This window comes from Malurus melanocephalus, unplaced genomic scaffold (assembly GCF_030028575.1).
Source record: "Malurus melanocephalus ecotype Western Australia unplaced genomic scaffold, MMel_1.1 scaffold_502, whole genome shotgun sequence".
Taxonomy (NCBI): Eukaryota; Metazoa; Chordata; class Aves; order Passeriformes; family Maluridae; genus Malurus; species Malurus melanocephalus.
Window position 1 is genome coordinate 397,879 of NW_026623734.1, and position 20,606 is coordinate 418,484.

The following is a 20,606-nucleotide window of genomic DNA, read 5'->3' on the forward strand; positions in this document are numbered from 1 at the left end:
CCTGTAAGGGCAGCGAAGCTGGGAAAGGGTCCAGAGGGCGAGTCCTGATGTTGTGTCAGAAAGGAAGGGATTTAGCCCTAAGCACACATTTTGCTCACTGGACCCAGCACAAGCACAGATAAGACATCCTCACCCTCTATCCCACAACTTTCCCCTCGTGGGTTTGGTTTTTTTTTGGTTTTTTTTTTCTCAAAATGAATTAGGAATGAAAATGAGGGAAACAGGATCCTGGGGTCTATAAATTTTAGGTGTTCACCAGGTATCTGCCAGTGTCAGAGCAGCAGACAAACAAGCACCATAGCAGCCCAGCCTCTTGTGTTTCTCTGTTCTTGTAAGCTTAAAAATTCAGCCTGGGGGAGTTTGWCATGAAACAGGTGTGTTTAGAAAGAGGTTTTTATTTAGTCAAGTGTGTCATCAGCTTCGCAGATCTGTCAAGTTACAGGATGACAAAGACGTAACAAAACAAAAAAAAAGCTGTTGTTTGCAGTCACGCAGTATGAAAAGTTTCTCAGCCTTAGCACAGGAACAGCAGGGTTTTGTACATGCTCATCCTTACTTGTTCTTCCTTGAATAAGAGGCATCGGCATCCTGGAGGAAGAGGACATTAAATCAGTATTTCCCCACCCAGCTTGCTGCTGTGTTAAATCCTTTACTCACAGTGTTGTTCTTATTCTGAAACAGCTTGTTACAATGTGAAAGAACCAAGTTTTAAGCTGCATGTGCTGCCCTTAATTTTATATTTCCTCCTCTTGTAGTACTTTAACATAGGGGTTTCTTGTACCAAATTCAACAAAAACACAGTAAGAATAAATAGCTTCTACCAAGCAGCACTGCGGGAACAGAGCACTGCAGTGCAAATCAGGGCTCTAAGTGAGTGAGGAGCAATGCAATCACGGCAGAAAAGCTCRTCAGCAGAGTGAAACAAGCAGGCAGAGGGGAGAGGAACACACTGCAYACTCACAATTCCACTCTTGAAGTTCTGTATCCTCTTCTTGCCCATCCTGTTCATGAGCCACCAGGCCCAGGTGGGCGCGTACTGCCACAGGTAGCACACGGCCAGGTAGGGGTGGTCACTGATCCAGGCCTCCTTCACATCATTGGCCATGCTCACCAGAGTAAGCCGGGCACAGCGGTCTGTTGGCATCTTGTGGGACTGGTCCCCGGGCTTCTCGATGGACTGAGRGGGGACAGAGCAGGGAGGAGTTAGAAATGGATCCCTGTGAGTGACAGCTGGAGGAAATGGGCCAAGCTCCATGTGACAGACTCCTCCCAGTGAGCCAAGTAGAACTCACCCAGAGACCAGGGCAGGGGAACCCCTCCCTCACTGTCCTCTGGTTTACAGTGTTCTGGTTTTAACACTTCCCACCTTCCTTTGGCTCAAATAAAGCACCCTTTTAATTAATGCCACTATTGGTAGGGCAAAGGTTAAAAACACTGGATCTCCAAGCTCTGTCCTGCCTTCAGCAAAACTTCCACTCGATGGTGATAGTTGAACAAGTTCCGCCATCTGCAGTTCTGAGGAACAGGAAGTCCCCAGTTCCCAGCTGTGCCTGCTCCATTCTACACTACAAGTTACTCAAGTACCCAAGTTAGTAGGTGAGGCCACRTCCCCATTCATTTAAATAGTCCTGCCAGTTCTCTCCATCCAAACCAAGAAAAAAGCAGCTGTCTGTGTCAGAGCAGGGACATCTACTTGAGGTCTTGTCCCCATGTACCACTTAGTGAACATAAACCACAGCCCTGAGAACTTGTACACATTTCACTCCAGCAATAACAGGCTTTTCTAACTATCTGTCCTTCTCTTTCACAGAGCAAAAGCAGTTCTGAGCTAGATTTGCTCCTCCTCCCTGGTCTTCTGCCACACYGAAATCTGAGGAATGTGTTTTGCAAGCTTTCACCATTGTTCAAAAGTACATCTTTTCTTTCACGCAAGGCAGAAGTTTTGCAACACAAAAATCTTCTAGAATGTGATTCAGCAAAGAGAGATCCCCTCCCCCTCACTGGTGGGTTATCCCGAGCTTCAAATCAATTGAATTTAGGGCAGATTGCAGTTTGATATATCACAGTAGCAATTTTTGTCAGCTGTTTTGTCAGACAGCCTTTACTGAAAGCCATTGTGCAGTTGGAAGGTTTTGCTTTTCCTCCTGGAACAATCCCTAACAGGAAAGGAATGCACAGCTCGYGTCAGCTGAGCCGGGGCTGTGCCAGCAGCAGCGTCACCCACCAGGGCACAGCGTGACCAGGGCAAACAAAACCCTACCTGTGCAGCAAGGACAGCACTCCCCAGGCAGAGCTGCATCCAGAAAATCCTGGCTTTCCCCCCAAACTGCAGCACAGTGGCTGCACAGTGCATTTTACTAGACTTGGGTTGTATGTGTTGGAAGGGAGAAGGCATAACAATCATCAAATTCAATTTGCAATTGAGAGACTTGATACCACRAAGAATTAGAAGACTATATAACCAAACTAAGTTCTTACCTTTGCAAGATTCTCAGTAAAGACATTTTGGATGATCTGGGACTGTACAGGCCCTGGGCAGATTTGGATAATGCTTATCTCAGGGTAGTCAGTCAGCTCAGTCCGCAGAGAATTAAAGAATCCCTAGAAGACAAGAATATAGTGAAATCTTCCTTTCCCATGTTTTTGCAAGGTTTAGCAGATGACATCTTTTCATACTAATTTATGCTGTAAAGATCACAGTATTCCACAAAAAGCCATTCCTACTACTTTCCTTAACTTTTCACAATCAATGGCTGATTTAACATTTTATTTGCAATTACAGACATTGATATATAAACCAGTGAGGAATCTATCCTCATCTTCCCAAATACACAATAATTTCTCTAAACCACAGCCAGATTCTGCTGTCCTTGTACTGAGGACAAGCCTTGCTGTTTGGCAGTAGAAATGCCACCAATCCTAAAAATTGTAATATCATGAAAATTACCCTTTTGCAGGTGAATTGCTATTTGGGGTGAGACTGAAGAGTTTACACAGTTTCTATGAAGTAAGTGKCACTGATTTATGTAAGAAAAGGAGGAAATTTTTCAGCCTAGCAAAGTCAAAAATACACCCTGACACTTCCAGGGGTTAATTTGCAGTATTGAATTTACTGCAGAGTTTGAAATTGGCATCCACATAGACRTAAATCTTATTTCAGCTCAGGAATATGCTACCAGTGTATCCAAGTTAAACTAAAATGATGAAAATTTCAAGTACCTCTTTTATTTCAGCTAATAGGATATAAGGTTTTTTGAACATCTGTAGCAATTTACATTTAGACAGAAACTATTATGGGAAACATGGCCAGTTCAGAAGGGTGCATTCCACCAAAGCTGCTGGTCAAGCACTGTGCAGGATGATTTAGCCAACACCCCAGTGTGTCTTATCTCTGACCTGGCTACCAACAGCTCCCTGTATCTACTCCAAGACATAATTTTGTGTCACAGCAGAAACAAAGAATGAGCACAGGCTGATAAACTTCTCCCACTGTAGTAAAATTGTATCTTTTGCTCCCATCCAGCTTGGGAAGAAGGCTGGCTGACCCAGAGCTGCAGCACAGGCTAAAGACAGCCAGGTATGGGCCCGTGGTGGCACAGAACCATTCACTGGGACAAGCCACACAAACTCAGCAGAGAGCAGTGCACTCTAACATGGAACACAGGCTCCAATTTCCCAGGTGCTGGTGGCTGATCCAAATTTATGGATTACACACAGAATTTGCAGTTCAGCTCCCTAAAAACACTGACTGTTAATTCACAGTCATGAGTTCCTGCAGGCCCAAGTTCTAGACGATGCTGAAGAAGGCAAGGATGGAACAACTGCCACCCTCACAGAAACATTTAGAAATTCCACCAATGAGCAGACACTGAACAGAGAGAGGAGCTGTTGCTGCTCAGTGCAGTCCCTGTGCTTATTGGACAAGTTCCTGATGAAAGAACACTTTGAAGGCCACCATTTCTGATCCACTCCCAACTGGATGAATTACAACTGGGGGAACGGCACACGATCCCCACAAGCATCATCTCTCCAGGAGAGAAACTGCACCAGTCAGATTCAGACTCCTGTGGATTTGACTCATGCTCTTACAGCACTCCCAGCACTGAAATAAAGGGTAATTTCATCAGTAGAACATTGTTATTATGAAGAATTCCAGTTGGCATGAATCAAAGCATGATTGTTTCAAGAACAGATTCTAATTCCGAGCAGAATTCCTTCCTTCCTCCTACAACTGCCATTTCAAGGAATTAAAAAAAAAACCAAAAAAAAACCCAAAAAAACAAAAAACCAAAACCACAAGCAAAAGGAAGGACTTTTTCAAAAAAGATGTAATTAAGATTGCAGCATTAAGTGTGCATTAAGCTGTGATAAACTCCAAGGCATGAATTTAAACAAAAAAACCAAAACAAAACAAGTCAAAACCCACAACAGATGAATCCATGTCAGATGGTTTATATTTAATAACTGGTGGCTAAAACACACCCTTCAAGAAGATCTTAGGATACACGTGGGTACATGCTGGGAAAACTGAACAGGAAAAACATCACTTCATGCTTTGTCTTATTTTTCCCCTTGCCTCTCCTAGTCTCCATTTCTTCTTGGTCACCGTGAAAAATGGACTACAGGGTTATCTGAGGAGGGCTGCTATTCCTACAGAATTCCCTTATCTGAGCTACTCCAGTGAGGTTGTTTATGTCAAAAAAGCTTTTCCAAGTTTTGAGGAGTTTCATGCCCACATCTAGCCATAACTCCAGACTGATACAGGACTCTCAGGCAGAGTATTTCCAAAATCTATATTGCAAGTCACATTTCAAACCTGCAATCAGTGTTTGTAGAATTACTGTGAAAGAAACAGGAGGTTTGGGGCCTGGCCTGGCTTTTGAGCAGATAGAAGCTAATAAAGATAGAAGCAGTTCAATCAGCTTATTTTAATTGACTTGGGCAAACTACCCCTTTAAAGCTTTGTCTATTCTCTCAGTTTTAACATGACATTCAGAATTCTGAGTATTTTTAAAGCAACAYATGAATTCCTTGTGCTCTGCAATTAATTAGCCATGCTTAGCCCAGCTGCACCACACCCAAAGATAATTCAACCGAAAGAACATTTAATAAATAAAGGAGCATGAAGGGAAGTCAGGCTTCTGCTCATTGCATTATTCTTGTTTAAATCTACTAGGCTTAACTCAAAAGTTGGCCTGCAATGGGCAATTCCAGCATTTCCACTCCAATGAAGAGCAGCAGACCTCTCCCCATCACAGAAAAATTTCATTAGCAGMGATCTGTCACCATCTTCTACAACTTCCTTCTTTCAAGGGGCTTTGCAGTGTCAGCCATTGGTTACATTTTTGTTGTTGCTGGTCAAATCATCAAAAAGAATTGATCCCTTGGCTTAAGCAGTTGTTTGCTTTGTTCGTTTGCTGAAATGCAGCAGGGGGTAAGAAGGTGCCAGTTTTTAAACTGAGCACATTACTGAGCACAGCTTAAGTTTATTTTACTGAGATCAAAATGTACAATAGCAGGAGGCCAAAGAGTGGTGAAAGACAAATATGTTTAAACAAATTTWCTGGTTAAGCAAGTGATTCCTCAATGATACAGGCAGAAACTTTTCTGAGCTCTTCTTTTATGTTTTTCTACTCAAGTGACACTACTTTCAAAAACTTTTCCCAAGCAATATTGAATGTTAAGTGTTAGGCAGAAGATAACTTCCTATGGCACTGTGAGCTGCCAGTTCTTCACACCACAGAAAGACACAGAACTGTTGGGAAGACTCATTCAGCTGTTCCCAGACAGATCAGGAATTCTCATTTCTCTGAGTCTGCTTTATCACTCACTGCTCTCTCCTCACTAAAGATTTYCTGTAGTCTTAAAACTCTCACCAGTGACTCTTTCTCCCTAAATTAAGAACATTAGAGCTCTACATGCAACGGAATAATCCTCTCATATAGGTATTCCCTATTTTTGAAGGCCAGAGGCTRAGGTTTTGTTTCACACTGGAATTTAACCACACAACCAGTACCACCTAAGCTGGCACCTGAATTCCAGTCAGGAAAATAAATCTGCAGTGGGAGCTATTTCACATTTCAGAGCAAAYTAATCCTGAAGGACTTTCAACACCTGAGGAGGTCACACATGCTGCATGACATCTCATGAGGTGAGACTTGTGTTTTCTGCTACAGCACTGCTGTAATTAGGCCCACCTAATTAAGTTTAACTAACTTCCAGAACATAACTGACCTGCAGAGCGTGCTTGCTGGCGCAGTAGCCGGTGGCAAGGGGAGCTCCCATGATGCCCATCACACTGCTCACTGTGACCACCTTTCCTTTCTTCCTCTGGATCATGTGGTTCAGGACRTGCTTGGTCAGAGAGATGGTGCCCAGGTAGTTGAGCTCGATGATGGCGTTGTACACKTCCAGGTTTGTGTCCACGAACAAGGAGCGCTGCGAGCGCCCGCCATTGTTGACCAGAACATCAATCTCGGGAAAGATACAAAGATAAATTAATATAACAAGTTTCCCTTAATATTTGTGCTTCCTCAGGCAATTCAGTGAGATCAAGTGTTTAGTCCTTGGTAATGACCAGTGATCATTTGTTTGTTGCTGAAAACCATCAGCAAATAACAGAAGGGATAAAAGTTCAGTTACTTTTTGGCAACTTYAATACTGAAACTTAAGAAAGATGTAGACACTGGTGAATTTATCACATAGTAAAAGTGAAATATGAACATAAATGCAGTCTTAGGAGATGCAGAAGAAAAAAAGTTTAATCTTAGAAGCACATCCTACCCTGCCAAAATGCTTGAGCACACTGTTGGTTGCGGCTTCGTGAGAGGATCTGTCAGTCAAGTCGAGACGMAGAACAAGGATATCACTTTCACTCAGGCGGCTAATCTCTGAAAAACAACCAGAAAGGAACAACAGCTGATAAGATTCCCAACATCACAACTGTGGGAAATGCAACATGCTTTTAAACACCACATTTTCAYAAGGAAAACACCAGGAAACCAAAACATCAAGTTGGAAATAAAATGCTTGCTTTGTTTCCATTTTGGTCCCCCCATGGAATCCTTTTTTAATCTCTTCCTACCGAGTCTCTTCTCTCACAATTTTGTTTTTGTATGTGAAAAACTTGACTTTACTAAACAGGCTTTGTGGCACAATACAGAAATTTCAATTCTCCAAGTAAATTGCAATAGTTGGGAGTAAAATATAACTGAAACTTTCCACAGAGGGATTTGGAAGCCCGGATATTTTGCTGGATGCCAGCAGATCAAGCATGTTTATTCCTGACAACAGGCATGTACAATTCACACCCAAGACACAACACACAAACCCAAGTAGCTACAAGGCAACGTCAATAAAAGCTAAATTATTGGGGGCTTTTTGGAAGGAGGTAAAAGCCTTTTGCTTCACTGACAGCTTTTAACATATCCATCCCCTGAAATAAAAGTCAGCTGCCATCAAGTTCCAGYCTTTTTGTTGCATGTTTCTCCCACTGTCTCTTCAGAACAGCTGACCTTTTCCATAGAAGGCTTTTCTTGAGCAGTGATTTGTTACCCTGGGGTTTTGGGGCAGATGACTCACAAAAACAAAATCTTCGTAATTTCAAGCTTTTTTTAACTACATCTAACAAGAATTTTTACATTATTTATATTCATTTGATAGTGTTATGTTTTTTCCTAAATTGACTCCTAGCCACATCTAAGTGTACCTGCTCCCCTTTAAGCAGCTGTCCTCTTCAGAGAGCCTCAGGCTTTAAATTTTTTTAATTACTACTTCTTGCACATACAGGGAAAGCTGAACTTTGTCTTAACAGGMTGGAGAAATAAAGAGGTTACTTAAACCCATGAGCTGCCCCTGTTCAAAGGTCATTAGTGCTTAAGCCACTGGTTAAAATAAACCCATCTGTCTGGTTTAATGCTAGTAGTATTTCCATTTATTGCTCCCTCCAACCCCTCCATGTGTATTTTCTCCTCCATTTCTTCCAGAAATACAGCAGTAAAATGCAGTTTCAGCTGCCCTCTCAGGGACAAACCTCTACCTCGTGCTGCCTGAAGCAGATTTGCACAGTTGAAACTTTTTGGGGTGTGGATGTTTCTGCYATGGATTAATAAGACCACATTAGCAACCCAGCCATGAAAGCTACACAGGGGAGAAAAACAAGAATAGAGGAAGAGATACAGACCTCTGGTAAGGAAGGAAGTGCCTTTTTATAAGATGTAAGAAACTTCTGACATCAGGAAATTTCAAACCAGAAGSCTTGTTCTGGAGCAGTCTGTTGTCCAGTTTTGTTTCCACACCCCCAAAGCATTCAAACTATACCTGGCAAGCATCTTCCTTAGTCCYTTTCTAGGGTGAGGAATCCTTACTTCAGGCACTCCTCACAGACAGCTTTTACAAAAATCAAGCCTTCCTGTTACCCTTTTCTGAACTCCTCCATTCACTATCCCCTTGTTTTTCTGGCTGATGCCCAGCATTTTCTGGTGTAGAAGGCACATCTATGTCCCAATTTATACACTGCCAAAATGGTGTTCCTCATTGCTTTTACTAATAAACCCAAATATTCCACCRCCCCTTCTGTCTGCTACCAAACTGGTGTTTTTAAGACAACAATTATGATATCTATAAAAAACACTTGGTCCCAAATAGGAGCCTTTAGTTTAAAGTTTGTTGTTCAGGTTTCAGATCAACAGTTCTTTTCAATACATATCATTCCAAGGTAGCAGTCTCTCATAACATGATAAACACCATTGCTCAGAGTATTTTCCTGCTCTTCAGCATTTTCCCTGCTGCCTTTTATTTCTCCCTTGTATAATTGCCCTTCAACAGAAGTCAAGCTTTCAGCAGAGGCTGATCAACATGACCTCCCGGGGTCCATTTCAACCTCAATTACTSTATAATTCTAGAACTTATAGATTGCCTGTCACTCATCTGGCCTATCCATAATTAAATCATATTTGACCTTTGCCAAGCCTAGAAACATCCCCTCCTGCTCTTTTTTTCTTTTTAGGGCTTTTGAGAGAAAACAGCCTCCGACATTTCTGGTGAAAGAAAGTGAAAGAGTGTTTGGGGAAACAGAGGAGCCTCTTGTRGGAGCTGTGTGAGTTATACAAGTTGTTTTCTCTCCCTCCTGCCCAAGTGCAGTGAAGTGTTGAGCTGGCATATGCATGACTAACAGGTATTACCACAGCTCTCACACTCCTTTGCTTCTCTCTCTTTCCCCTCAGCTTTTAAGCAGTGCAGAATGCATAAASCTGTGCCACAGGGTGGTGTCACTAATCTCTGGACAAGATATATGTGCTCATTTMTGACACCCAGCCCAGCTGCTGCCATTTCCAGCCTCTACAGCAGGCATGTTGCAGCCCATGAGCTACAATTAAGCCCCATAAATCAGCCAAATTCACGCTGATGGTACATGTTGCAGCTCAGATTCATCTACCTTGTGCTACTCAAACCTTACAGGACAGCTTTGAACTCAGCTGCAAAGAGAAAGCACAAGGGTGGAAGCAGGGAGAGGCCACCCAGGAAGCACATGGACCACTGGACAGGCATGCAAGGATGGAATCAGGAAGATCAAAACCCAGGTGGAGTTGAAACTGGAATTTCCACTGAAGCTGAGCAATGTGAAAGGCAGCAAAGACTTCACAGGTACAAAAGGGAGACCAAAGACAGAGTGAGCTCATTCTGGACAGGGATGGTGAGGAGGAAATGATGAAGGGCACAGAAAAACCTGAGCTACTTATTGACTTCTTYACCTCAGTCATCTCTGGCAAGATCTCCTCTCAAGTGTCCCGCACTCCTGAGGCTCTGAGAAGGAGAGGAAACACTACCAGAGGCAGAGAAATGAGAGCCAAACCAAACGTGCAGGCAGGGCAATGATACAGCCATGATCTGCAAGAGCTGACCAGTGTCACTCCTGTTTGGCAGGCAAGTGGGAGAAAACCAAATGTCACCCAGTCAAACCTCAGTCCTTGGGAAAATCATGTAGCAATTCCTCCTGAAAGTAATTTCCAAGTAAGTGAAGGATGAGGTGTGGGAAAAGCCAGCGTGGATTTAGCAGAGTCAGATACTGCCTGACCAACTTAGCTGCTTTTTGTGATCAACTATGGTATCCCTCCACGATCAATAGGTTTTAATATCTTCATTAATGATCCAAATGAAGGGGAAAAACCACAGGCTTTCAGAAAATTTTGATTGAACATCAAGTTCAGAGGGCAGGACTGGCATGCAGAGGCACCTTGACAAGAATGATGTGAAAAACCTCATTAAGCTCAATAAAGTCAAATGCAAATTTTCACACAGGGACAGGATATTTTCACAGGGACAGGATATTGCTTTGCAGTASTGCAGCCAATATCCAAAGGGTCAGGGATCAGCTCTTTAAACAAGTCCCAGAGTCCCGATGGAAGGACAGCAGCAAGCTGAGTGTAAGCCAGCAACTGGCTCTGGCAATGACAAATGCCAATGGGCTGCACTAATAAAACCAGACTGAGGAAAAGTGATTTTTAAGAACTTCCACACAGCATTCTAAGACTGCATCTAGAGCATTGTGTCCAGTTTTGGACCACYTRGCTCAAAACAAATACTGAYAAACTGGAGATAGTGYAGCATAGGGTTAGGAAGCTGGCTGRGGGRCTGGCACAGATAACAGCCAAGGAAAAGGGAGGAAGCTTTTACACAGCCTTGAAAAGCAAAGGATGTGAGTGGAAGTGGGTCCAATTCCCACCTTCCACTGGTTAAAAACTGGCTGTAGAAAATGTGAAGTAACTATCATAAAATCACAATGTTTTAGGTTGGAAGAGACCTTAAACCTAAAATCACAATGTTTTAGGTTGGAAGAGACTCGTTCCAACCCTGCTGCCATGGGCAGGAACACCTGCACCAAACCCAATCCAGTCTGACCTGGAACACAGCTTCTCTGGGCAACCTGTGCCAGGGCCTCAGCACCCTCAAAAGCAAGAACTTCTTCCAAATATCTAATCTAAACCTGATTTGTGTCTTTTTAAAGCCTTTGTCTTGTCATTTCATGTCCTTGTTATGTTTCTGTGTTACTGAAGAGTTTCCAATATTCCCASTAATCAGACCTTCAGTTAAAGCAAAGTTCAGTTGCAAATATTTGCAGAGCACAGGGCTGCACAAAGACTTTCTAGCTCGTGTGTGGCACAGCTCAGACATTCACAGGCTCACTGAGCGTTGGCAGAGGCAGAAATCATCTCAGATAAATCCATGCTCTCGGCCTACATCAATTGAAATAATATTTCTGAATATTCCTTAGCACATCAGGCAAGAATTTCCTGAAAATGCCAGTCCAGGATGGCAGCTCCTGCCAGCCTATCTCGTGTTATCWGTTTTGCAATCACAACAAACAGCCACAGACGCAAATGGAGTTGCAGACTTCTACTGACCACTGACCATTGCGTCACACAGCACTGGGATTTTGTCATGACCACCACCTAACCATGCTGTCATCACATGTCCCTCACTTCTTTTCAAATATTAAAGTGTTCAAGTGGCTGCTTTTTGGAGCCTTCAGAAAACAGAACCAAGGAGTCGTGCGTTTTTGAAAGTTCCTTGAAAGATTTTCTGAGCAGGCTGCCGCAACTTCCAGCTTTCTAGAAATGTTTAGGTGCTAATCCAAGAAAAACATTTKATTATTCCTTAGCACACATTCCAAATAGACTGTGGACATTTTGTCAACATTACTAAGACTGAACTGCCTGTGTGATAATGCATTCCACATAAAATACTACATCCTGAGCTGTAGAGGATGAAGAGTCTGAAAAAAATGCATAATGTTAATAATGTTCAAAACCCCTATTTATMACTGTGAATTAACTGTCTATTCCTCTTACTGCCAAGACAGAAAACAGAAGGAAAAAAGAGAAACAGGAGGAAGGAAGCCAGACTACTGACTCACGAGGCACATGAAAGATAACTGGAAGATAACTGGAATAGTTAAGCATTTTGCTTCASATTTGTTCCTCTTGATTACAGGAGATCATCTCTTGTTCATGCTTAGGACAACTTTTTCTGAACATTTTTACTAGTCCAKTTTCCAAAGAGCAAAGTCAGTTGTCTCTCTGCCTGTAAAGTGCACAAACCTGAAGAAAGAAGATTTCTTAGTAGCAAGCAGCTATGTATTTTGGTTCTTTAAAGGATGATACCCTTGAGATTGTTTCCTCCATTCCCCACAGTATTTACCTAGTACCTCACAAGGCCACTTGCAAGTGATAATTAGGTTTTTAGGTGGCATGAGTAGGAAGTTGAAATGCACGTCTATACAAAGGCTTCTCAGTCACAAAAAGAAGATACCAGCTTGGTGTAAAGTTGGCTTTCACAATTAAATTTATTCTTGTGATATGTGGGTTAGTGTTTCTGTGACAATTCCAGCCCAGCCAGGGTGGAACTGCTTGCATGAAGTGCTAAGTTGTACTTACGAAGGCATTTCTTTTTCACTCTCTGGAGCTCATCCTCCCTTCTGGCAGAGATGGCAAGCAAGGCTCCCAGCTTTGCCAGCTGGTAAGTCAATTCTTCTCCAATTCCACTTGAAGCTCCTGTCACCCAGACAACCTTGCCACGCAGTTCATCTTCTAGCAAAAGAATCAAGACAGCAGTTCACACATTGCCAATGCTAGGATAAGCATCTAACTCACTGCAAGGGTGTGTTCTGATACTGTTTTTTAGAAATATGCTCATTTTGGGGGGGTTGTTACAAAACCCTGACTTTATTTTTCAGTCACACGCAGTTGTGAAATTGTTCCTAGTTGTTCTGTTGCCTTTTGAACTTTGTTCCAAGGCTAGTCTGAATAAACATGGATTATTTACCTGATGGAAGAAATCTGATTGCATTTCTGCAAGCCATCCACTCATAACAGTTCCACTAACTTCATCAAAAACAGCTTCAGGGGAAAAGGGAGAAAGGAATTCTTGGAATTGACAGGAAAGATACTGTATTGCAAATACAAACAAAAGCCTAAGCAAATCTTTCCAAATAATGTTTCATCCCAAAAAATGTTCCAAAGTAATTGCTGACAGAGTGAAATTCTCTGAACAAAACCAGCTAATCACAAAAACACAAATGGGTGTCCATCCACTTTGTTTTGTGTCTGATGCAGGTTAATCCCTGCACTGGCCAGGGCACAGTACACAGAGTTGCCAAGGTGGAAGTTCACGTGTGGATTCCCCATGCACTCACAGCTCCTGCCCTGACATGCTTTTTTAACCTGTAGWGAAAATAAGAGCATCCTGCTCCTTTCACTCTGCTGATTGCCTGTTCCCACTTGCCTACAAGCATTCCCACTCCATGGGCAGCAGGGCACTGGGAAAAGCTTTAGCTTTCCAAACCTATATCCAAAATCATCATATACCACAGATGGCTGAAAAATCACTCAGTCAATTCCAGAACATGATTTAGGGACGAAGGATCACAATTATCAGAGCACTTTCCAGAAGGAATCATTGCCTGGCATGTTTCTGTGTTCTTCAGGATCAGCCCAAGTGAATTATCAGTCTTGGGGAAAATCTGACTCACTCAGAGCACTGCTGACAGGAGCTCTTCCCTCTGTTTCTCAAGTTTGTGTGTTCCAACATGTAGCCAACCAAAAAGGATTTCATGGCATAATAATTTAAACAGCAGAGCCAAAWGCAGTTCCTGAGACTTAAAGCCAGTTCTATTCTGAAATGGGTCAGAATAGCATTTTTCAGGTCACTGAAATACAACCACTCATTTATTTAGCAAAAGCACTTCTTTTTCACTGTGGCTGGGACTGCTTTTACTTCCTGCTCTCTCCAGCGATCAGTTCCTGGTTCTCTCTACCACACTGTGTTTCAAATTTCTACTTTTGGAGGCTTAATGACACAAATCCCACAAAGAGACCATCACCAAAACCCTTTACCCTYCAAACAAGAGCAGAGAGCACCCAAGACTGGCTCTCAGGGCTATCAGAGCTCAGCCTGAGTTTGTAGGGCTGTGAGTATTATTTGTCTTTTCTTAAACTGACTGTATTTCAGCCAAAAAATCCCTCCTAAACCCAGGCTTTTGTGGTTGTTTAGGGTTTTTTATTTCTAAAAACATTAACAACAGCAACAGGAGTCACTTCCCAAAGGAGTGATTATTCTAAGGTTATGAACTAGGAAGGTGCAATCTTCTGTGTTCATCATTATACCAAAAGGCTGCTSTCTGTAAAGCTTATTCACACCCTTTTCCCACAGTTTTATTCCAATATATTCCAAATTTATTGAATTAATCACAAGAAACGTGGGAGTTTGCCTCTCCTACTACATTTTTTTCTGCAGAAAACCCGAGTAGACAAACACTACACGAACAAAACAACACATGGACATACTTTCAACCCTGCTTACCACACTCATTCCTCTTGCTACTGAAAACAAATCCGCTTCCTCCTACCACTTAGTTTCCCTGTTCCCAACCTGTCTTGAGCAGCTTCACAGCAGTTATTCAGGATCTTGTTCTGTGAACAGAATAATTGACTGAGATAAGGAAAGTTTTCCCACCAATTCCCCAGAGCTGATTGTTACCAAGCACTGAGCTACTGAGAGTTAGCATAATGGGAAACCTCAAATGCTGGTGCAGAACAAGTACCAAACCATCAGCTTGCTCCAATAAATRTATAAATGTCCTCTTGTTATGGGAAATAAGTTTAAAAATTAACCGTGCCAAATTAAAAAATAAAAGCAGATTATACTATTACTAACCATTAACTACTGTGCTACAAGGCATAACAAATGTGAGGTTAAACTGAGTAGCATTGCAAGTAATCCAAAAAGTTGTTTTGTAGCTCTAGTTGGATTTTGTTCTAACATTTTATGGCTCTTATAGCACAAGGTTGCCATGTCATTTCTTTCAGGAAAAATATTTGAAGTGGGGARGTTTAAAATTGATCATCCTCTCCAGAGCCCTAAAGAATCTCCCCTTTATTCCTAAATTTAAGAGCAGGGTTTTCATACATGGAAGGTTCCCCCTTAGCTTGACAATATTAAGCTGCCTGTGACAAGTACAGAGTTTAGGGTGGCCTCTGTCCACCTAATGCTACACAACACAGAAGGAAAGGCTTCCAGCACACAAAAATCCATCTCTACTGGCCACACACATATTCAGAAGATGGGAAGCAATACAACACATCTTTTCTAATGTTTATCACTTCTGTTTTCCCCCCTGATTTGCTGAATGGTACATTTTCATCCATATATTTTACTTAATTGCAAGCACAGAGGCTGGGGGCAAAGGGAAGGTGGCCAAAACACAGCTCACCTCTTATGGTGACAAATTTCTGCCTGATTCGTCTTGTATTACATGTTAAAACAACTCCATCACAAACTACATTGCTCTTTAAATGGGAATTTTGAGAGACTCCTTAAAGGGTTTCCAGGCCTTGAGTAATTCTGAAGGCTACAYTCAAATAAAAGTGTCTACCCAGGAGAGCTCCTACATTTTGATTCCTCRAGACACAACTTCAATTCTGTTTGTACTAATCAAGATTTATCCATTTTCTCTGCCCTGACTCTTTCCATGATCTTTGCAAAGTCCACCCACAAAGACTTTTCACTGTTTTCTTACAGGAAGGGAATACTGGTGGAGTTGATACATATCTCTGGGCTGTGTACCCAAAGAGCTACAGGAGATTGTTCACACTGATTTAAATTTAGTACCCTTTAGAGTTTTATTACTGTGCCAATCCATCTAATGGAGAACAGAAAAGCATGCACATTTGCACAGGAGACAGGGCTGTCTCAAGTTTGTCTGACCCTTCACTTGAGCYGTTCCTAACTCCAACCTTCACCTGCGCCACCATCCCCTATGGGATCATGGTCCCAAGCTCAAACCTGAATTCCACCATTCCTGATCCACCTTCACTCGATGCAGCCCTATCTCAACCCCACAACCCATTTYAATTCCCACATGGGACATCCCAGCTTCTTTCTGATCAGCTTCCATTCCTCCTCTCCACTTCCACCTCAGGCACCCACAGCCACCAGCTCACAGCAGCCACAAATCACCACGGCTGGCTAAATTAGGGGGRATATTCACAAACTTGTGCCTTTTCTGACCAAAACCCTCTATTAAGCAAACAAAACCTATGATTTTCCAAAGATCTTTGTCCAGAAATTGGGAGAACTGCAGTCAGAATAGAAAGTTCAACACAAGCAAGGACTGAAAGTGCCTGTCTGTCGGTATTTTATTGAACTTTCGTCCCCCAGGTGACAAAGGAGGCACCTTACAGAGGTGCGGTGTACAGCCCCTGACAGCATCGCGTGGGCACAACTCACGGAAGAGGAAACTCAGCCCAAACATCAACATTCATGTTTACTTCACCGCATTTTCGACACCCCTGTGAACGCAAGATCTGCTCGAAGATGTCAGAACAGGCTGGAGCAGATGTAAACAGGCTACAAAGCCACTTGTCCCGACCACACGGGCCAGACACTCTCGTCCCTTCCCAAGCCTTCTTTCCACACTGTCCCTGTGCCCAGCGCTCGCCGCAGCCTCAGCTGCTCCTCGGGCCCCTGCCAGGACTGGGAACCTGCCCAGAAACAGCAAAACCAAACAGTTTTGGGCCAAAGGAGCCAGCCCTCGGCACGGACCCGCMGGGAGCCCGCGGGTGCCGCGAAGCGGCTTTTTGGGAGCTGCTTTGCCGGCACGAGGGGCACCACGAGGCTTATCCAGGTAAGGGACAGGTAAATCACACTTTTGGAGTGTTTTYATAGATAAGCCCACGGGACAGCTGGAGCCACCAGGACCCCTGTGCTCCCTGCCACCCGCTTTGAGAGGGGCCCCACGCCCGCCCCCGGCCGCGGTGCCCTGCCGGGGCTGCTGGCGGGCGGCATTACCTGGCTTCTTCCCCCACCTCTCGGCCCAGAGCAGCGTGAGGTCCCCGTCGGCCCTGCGCCAGCGCAGCAGCTGCACCAGCAGCGCCAGGAGAGCCCCTCCCGCCAGCGCCAGGCACAGCGCACACCCCCACGCCATCGCCGCACCGCGCCGCACCGCCGCCCACCCGCACGGCGCCCCTTTATCGGGAGCCGCCCCCGCTGCCCCGGCCAGCGCCGGCCTCCTCCCCGCCTCCCGCCTCCCTTCCACCCCCGTGCCGTCCCCTCCCCTCCCTTCCTTCCCTCCCCGGCCGTTCCTCTCGCTCGGCCGCGCTCCCCCCGCAGCGGGATGCGCTCCCCGCCCGCTCTGCGGCCAAGGCTGCGCCGATAAGCGCGGGCTGTGCGGGGCAGGGGCCGAGCGTGCGGCCGGGGGTGAAGGGCGATTTCTGSGAGCGGGGCCCTTTGTTTTCCCTCCTCGCCGTGCCCCCAGGGCAGCCAGGGCAGCCAGGCCTTTCCCCGCTGCAAAGAGCGCTGCCCACCGCACGTCCCGGGCAGCGGGACCGCATCCAAGGYTTGGCTTCGGTGTGCACAGACCAAACTGCTCAGAGAACGAAATCCAGGGCCCGTTTTCCTGGAGAGCCTCGTGRCCGTCCTTTGGAGACACGGGTGATTCCTTTCCCCTCTGGAGCTGTCCKAGGGCTTCCAGCCCAGCTGCAGCCACTCCCGGCCCGTGTGACAGGGTCACATCCTTTCCAGCCAGGTTCCTGCAGGAATGCTGCCCTTGGACGTGCCTCCTGCTTCACCATCTGTGAATGTGAACCTGATGTTCACATGCATCTACTCCTGCCAATCTTTGAGACTTTGGGCTCCAAAATTTGTGGTGGTGGGCACCCACAAGTGCTGAAAACACCAGGCACCACAGCTTTTCTGGTCATCACAACACTCATCTACTGCTCTTCACCACAGATTTATTGGTGCTTAGGTGCAGAGGTGAAAAACTCTGTTCTTACTGCTTTGATGTACAGAAGTCTTTCCCAAAAGGAGGTACAGATGCCAAAAGGAGGCTGGACAGAGACCTTTTACAAGGACATGCAGTGATAGGACATGAGGGAATGGCCTTAAGCTTAAAKATAGGTTTAGATTAGGTATTAGGAAGGAATTCTTCCCTGTGAGRGTGGGGAGGYGCTGYCCCCCTCTGCCCACAGAAGCTGTGGCTGCCCCATCCCTGGCAGTGTTCCAGGCCAGGCTGGATGGGGCTTGGAGCAACCTGGGATAGCAAAAGGTATCCCTTGCCCATGGCACAGCAGGRTTGGAACTTTAAGCTGCCTTCCAAACTAAACCATTCCATGATTCTGYGAAAAGGGTAACCCACAGTAATTCCTGGCTCCTCACCATACATCACACAAACGCATGCAGAGCTTATGCGGGACAGGACATACATCCTGTTCCCAAAATCTCACAGGCTGAGGCCCCTGAGCTGTCAGAAGAYGAAGCACAGGATGGCTCTTTACCACACGCAGCTGCTCAGTCTGTTACAGCTCCACCAGTGAGCGGAGAATGCATGAATCACCTCCAGAATTACCATAAAATTTGCATTACAGCTTTTTGAGGCAAAACACAGCCATGGTCCACCTTTGAACCTTTAGGTTCTTACTGATTTTTCAGCAAATCTGTCCAAAACTAATCCATACATCAAGGGAAAGATAACAGAAAATAAAAATACACCATCAACATACATTGTTTCTGTAAATACACCCAAAYACTGACCATGTCCAAACCAATAATTGTAAATTAAATTATTGTGGTGGCTTAGAATTAAAACAGGCCTTTGGAGCTTAGAAGAGAAGTCACAGAACTCTGACTGTTCACAATTACACTGCTGTAGGTACCAGCTATTAATTATATTCCTCTGTTTTCTCCTGTTTTACTGAGTTGAGAACTATTTATCTTGTGTTAGTGCAATGTACAGTGTAATGGAACCTCAATGTCATAGAAAATATAAATAATATCAATAAATAGCAAGTAATTTAAAGTGTTTTCTGGGTCTTGTTTCCTCCTTGTGCTAAATGCAGGTGGTGCACACATGATCGTGGAGCTTTGCACCACAACACACYCAAACAGGCAGTATAAAGTTGGAAAAGGATGTACACTGCAGCTGCAGAAGTATTCCCAGTGGGGCTTTTTCCAGCTATCCCCAAGACACAGGAATACAGCAGCTCAGGCTGAACACAGGAAAGAGGAGTAGGAGAAGTTCACAAGCATCTTGTGATGAAGTTCCAGCATCTTGTGATTGGTTAGTGCAGAGAATTTATCCTGTTAACTCTGTGCTTCAACCTTTCTTTTACAGCAAAACTGAGTAAAATATACTCTTCCCGCAAAAAAAAAAAAAAAAAAAAAAAAAAAAAAAAAAAAATTAAAGAAGTGAATTTTTGTGTGGGAAGGTGGTGTTTGGTCAGAGGTTGGACACAATGATCTTGGAGGTCTTTTCCAACCTTAATGATTCTATTTCTGTAAGAATCACATCGTAGCAGAACCCTTGGATGTTGGATTTGACCAACATCTTAGTTTCCAATGAAAACCTAAAAAAATTTCAACTTATAATACCTGAACTTAGTTTCCACRCTAATTTTCACTTTCTGAAGAGGCCATCACTGCTAGCAGCTTTTAAAAGTCAACCAAAGTCAGCCTGAACATCAGCAGCATGAATGAYAGCTCTGCTGCACTTTGCCCTGGGGCTGATGCAGGCAGCACTTTGGAGTTCAGCAAACACATTCTGGTATCTGCACAAAGTGCTTAACTGCAGCTGGGAAGTTCGAGAGTCAATGTAAAACTGGAGCACAAGGCTCTGAAAACAAACCAACAAAGAGTTACTGATGTGGGGGGTCACAGTCTTGTTCTACACCCTCCATGAACCTTACTGAYGTTCCCCCGCTGTCTCGGTGGCAGCAGATAACAGGTCAATTAAACTCAGCACATAATATGATAACGAGCCTTATTCTCAAGAGTCACACAAATTATATTGACAGACTTAGTGTAAATAAAAGCTAGATAAGCCCCCTTCTGTGTCTAAAGCAATATAGCAGATATCTGATTTGATTGCTTTTTCTATATGTTTTTTTATTTTTCTTCATCTGTGCAGTATTGAGAACACCTTGCGCAGAAGAGGAAATGGGGGATGGAAGGGCTGAGTCCTCTCTCCTGAGGAGAAAGATTTGGGGATAATGGTGGGTGAAAAATTGTATGTGAGCCAGCAATGTGAGCTTGAAGCCCACATTTTCGCCCTCTGTTCTGCACTGCTGAGACCTCAACTTAAGGACTGTGTCCAGCTCTGGATTTCTAGGACAAAAAGGGTGTGGGCCTGTTGGAGCAGTTCAGAGGAGAGCCATGAAAATGGTCAGAGGGCTGGGGCACCTCTCCTACAGCAAAAAGCTGGGAGAGTTGCAGGTGTTCAGCCTGGAGAAGAGAGGGCTCCATGGAGACCTTATTGTGATTTTTTTAATATACAAAGGAGCTGATAAAAACCACAAAGTCAGACAAGTTAGAAGGCATGTAGTGGTGTGAACAAGGGGCAACAGTTTAAACTGAAAAAAGGCAGAATTAGGTTAGGTATTAAGAAGAATTCTTCTTTGTGAGTGTGGTAAAGCTGRCCCAGCCTTGGAAGTGTCCAGGCCAGGTTGGATGGGGCTTGGAGCAACCTGGGATAGTGGAAGTTGGAGTTGGAACTGGATGGTCTCTCGAGTTCCTGCCAACCCAAACCATTCTGTGATTGTGTAAAATGAGTAAAT

At 44.2% G+C, this 20,606-nt stretch overlaps 1 protein-coding gene across 1 annotated transcript; it reads right to left on the reverse strand.

The window, feature by feature from the left end:
* Window positions 1-377: 377 nt before the first annotated feature.
* On the reverse strand, window positions 378-17,013 carry DHRS7 (dehydrogenase/reductase 7). Its single transcript, XM_057381264.1, has 7 exons — window positions 16,846-17,013; window positions 12,435-12,587; window positions 6,784-6,890; window positions 6,235-6,474; window positions 2,479-2,601; window positions 962-1,177; window positions 378-588 (listed from the first exon to the last, which is right to left on the reverse strand). Exons 1-7 carry the CDS (start codon window positions 16,979-16,981, stop codon window positions 553-555), a joined length of 1,011 nt encoding a protein of 336 aa, XP_057237247.1. The 5' UTR covers window positions 16,982-17,013; the 3' UTR covers window positions 378-552.
* Between the last annotated feature and the right edge of the window lie 3,593 nt (window positions 17,014-20,606).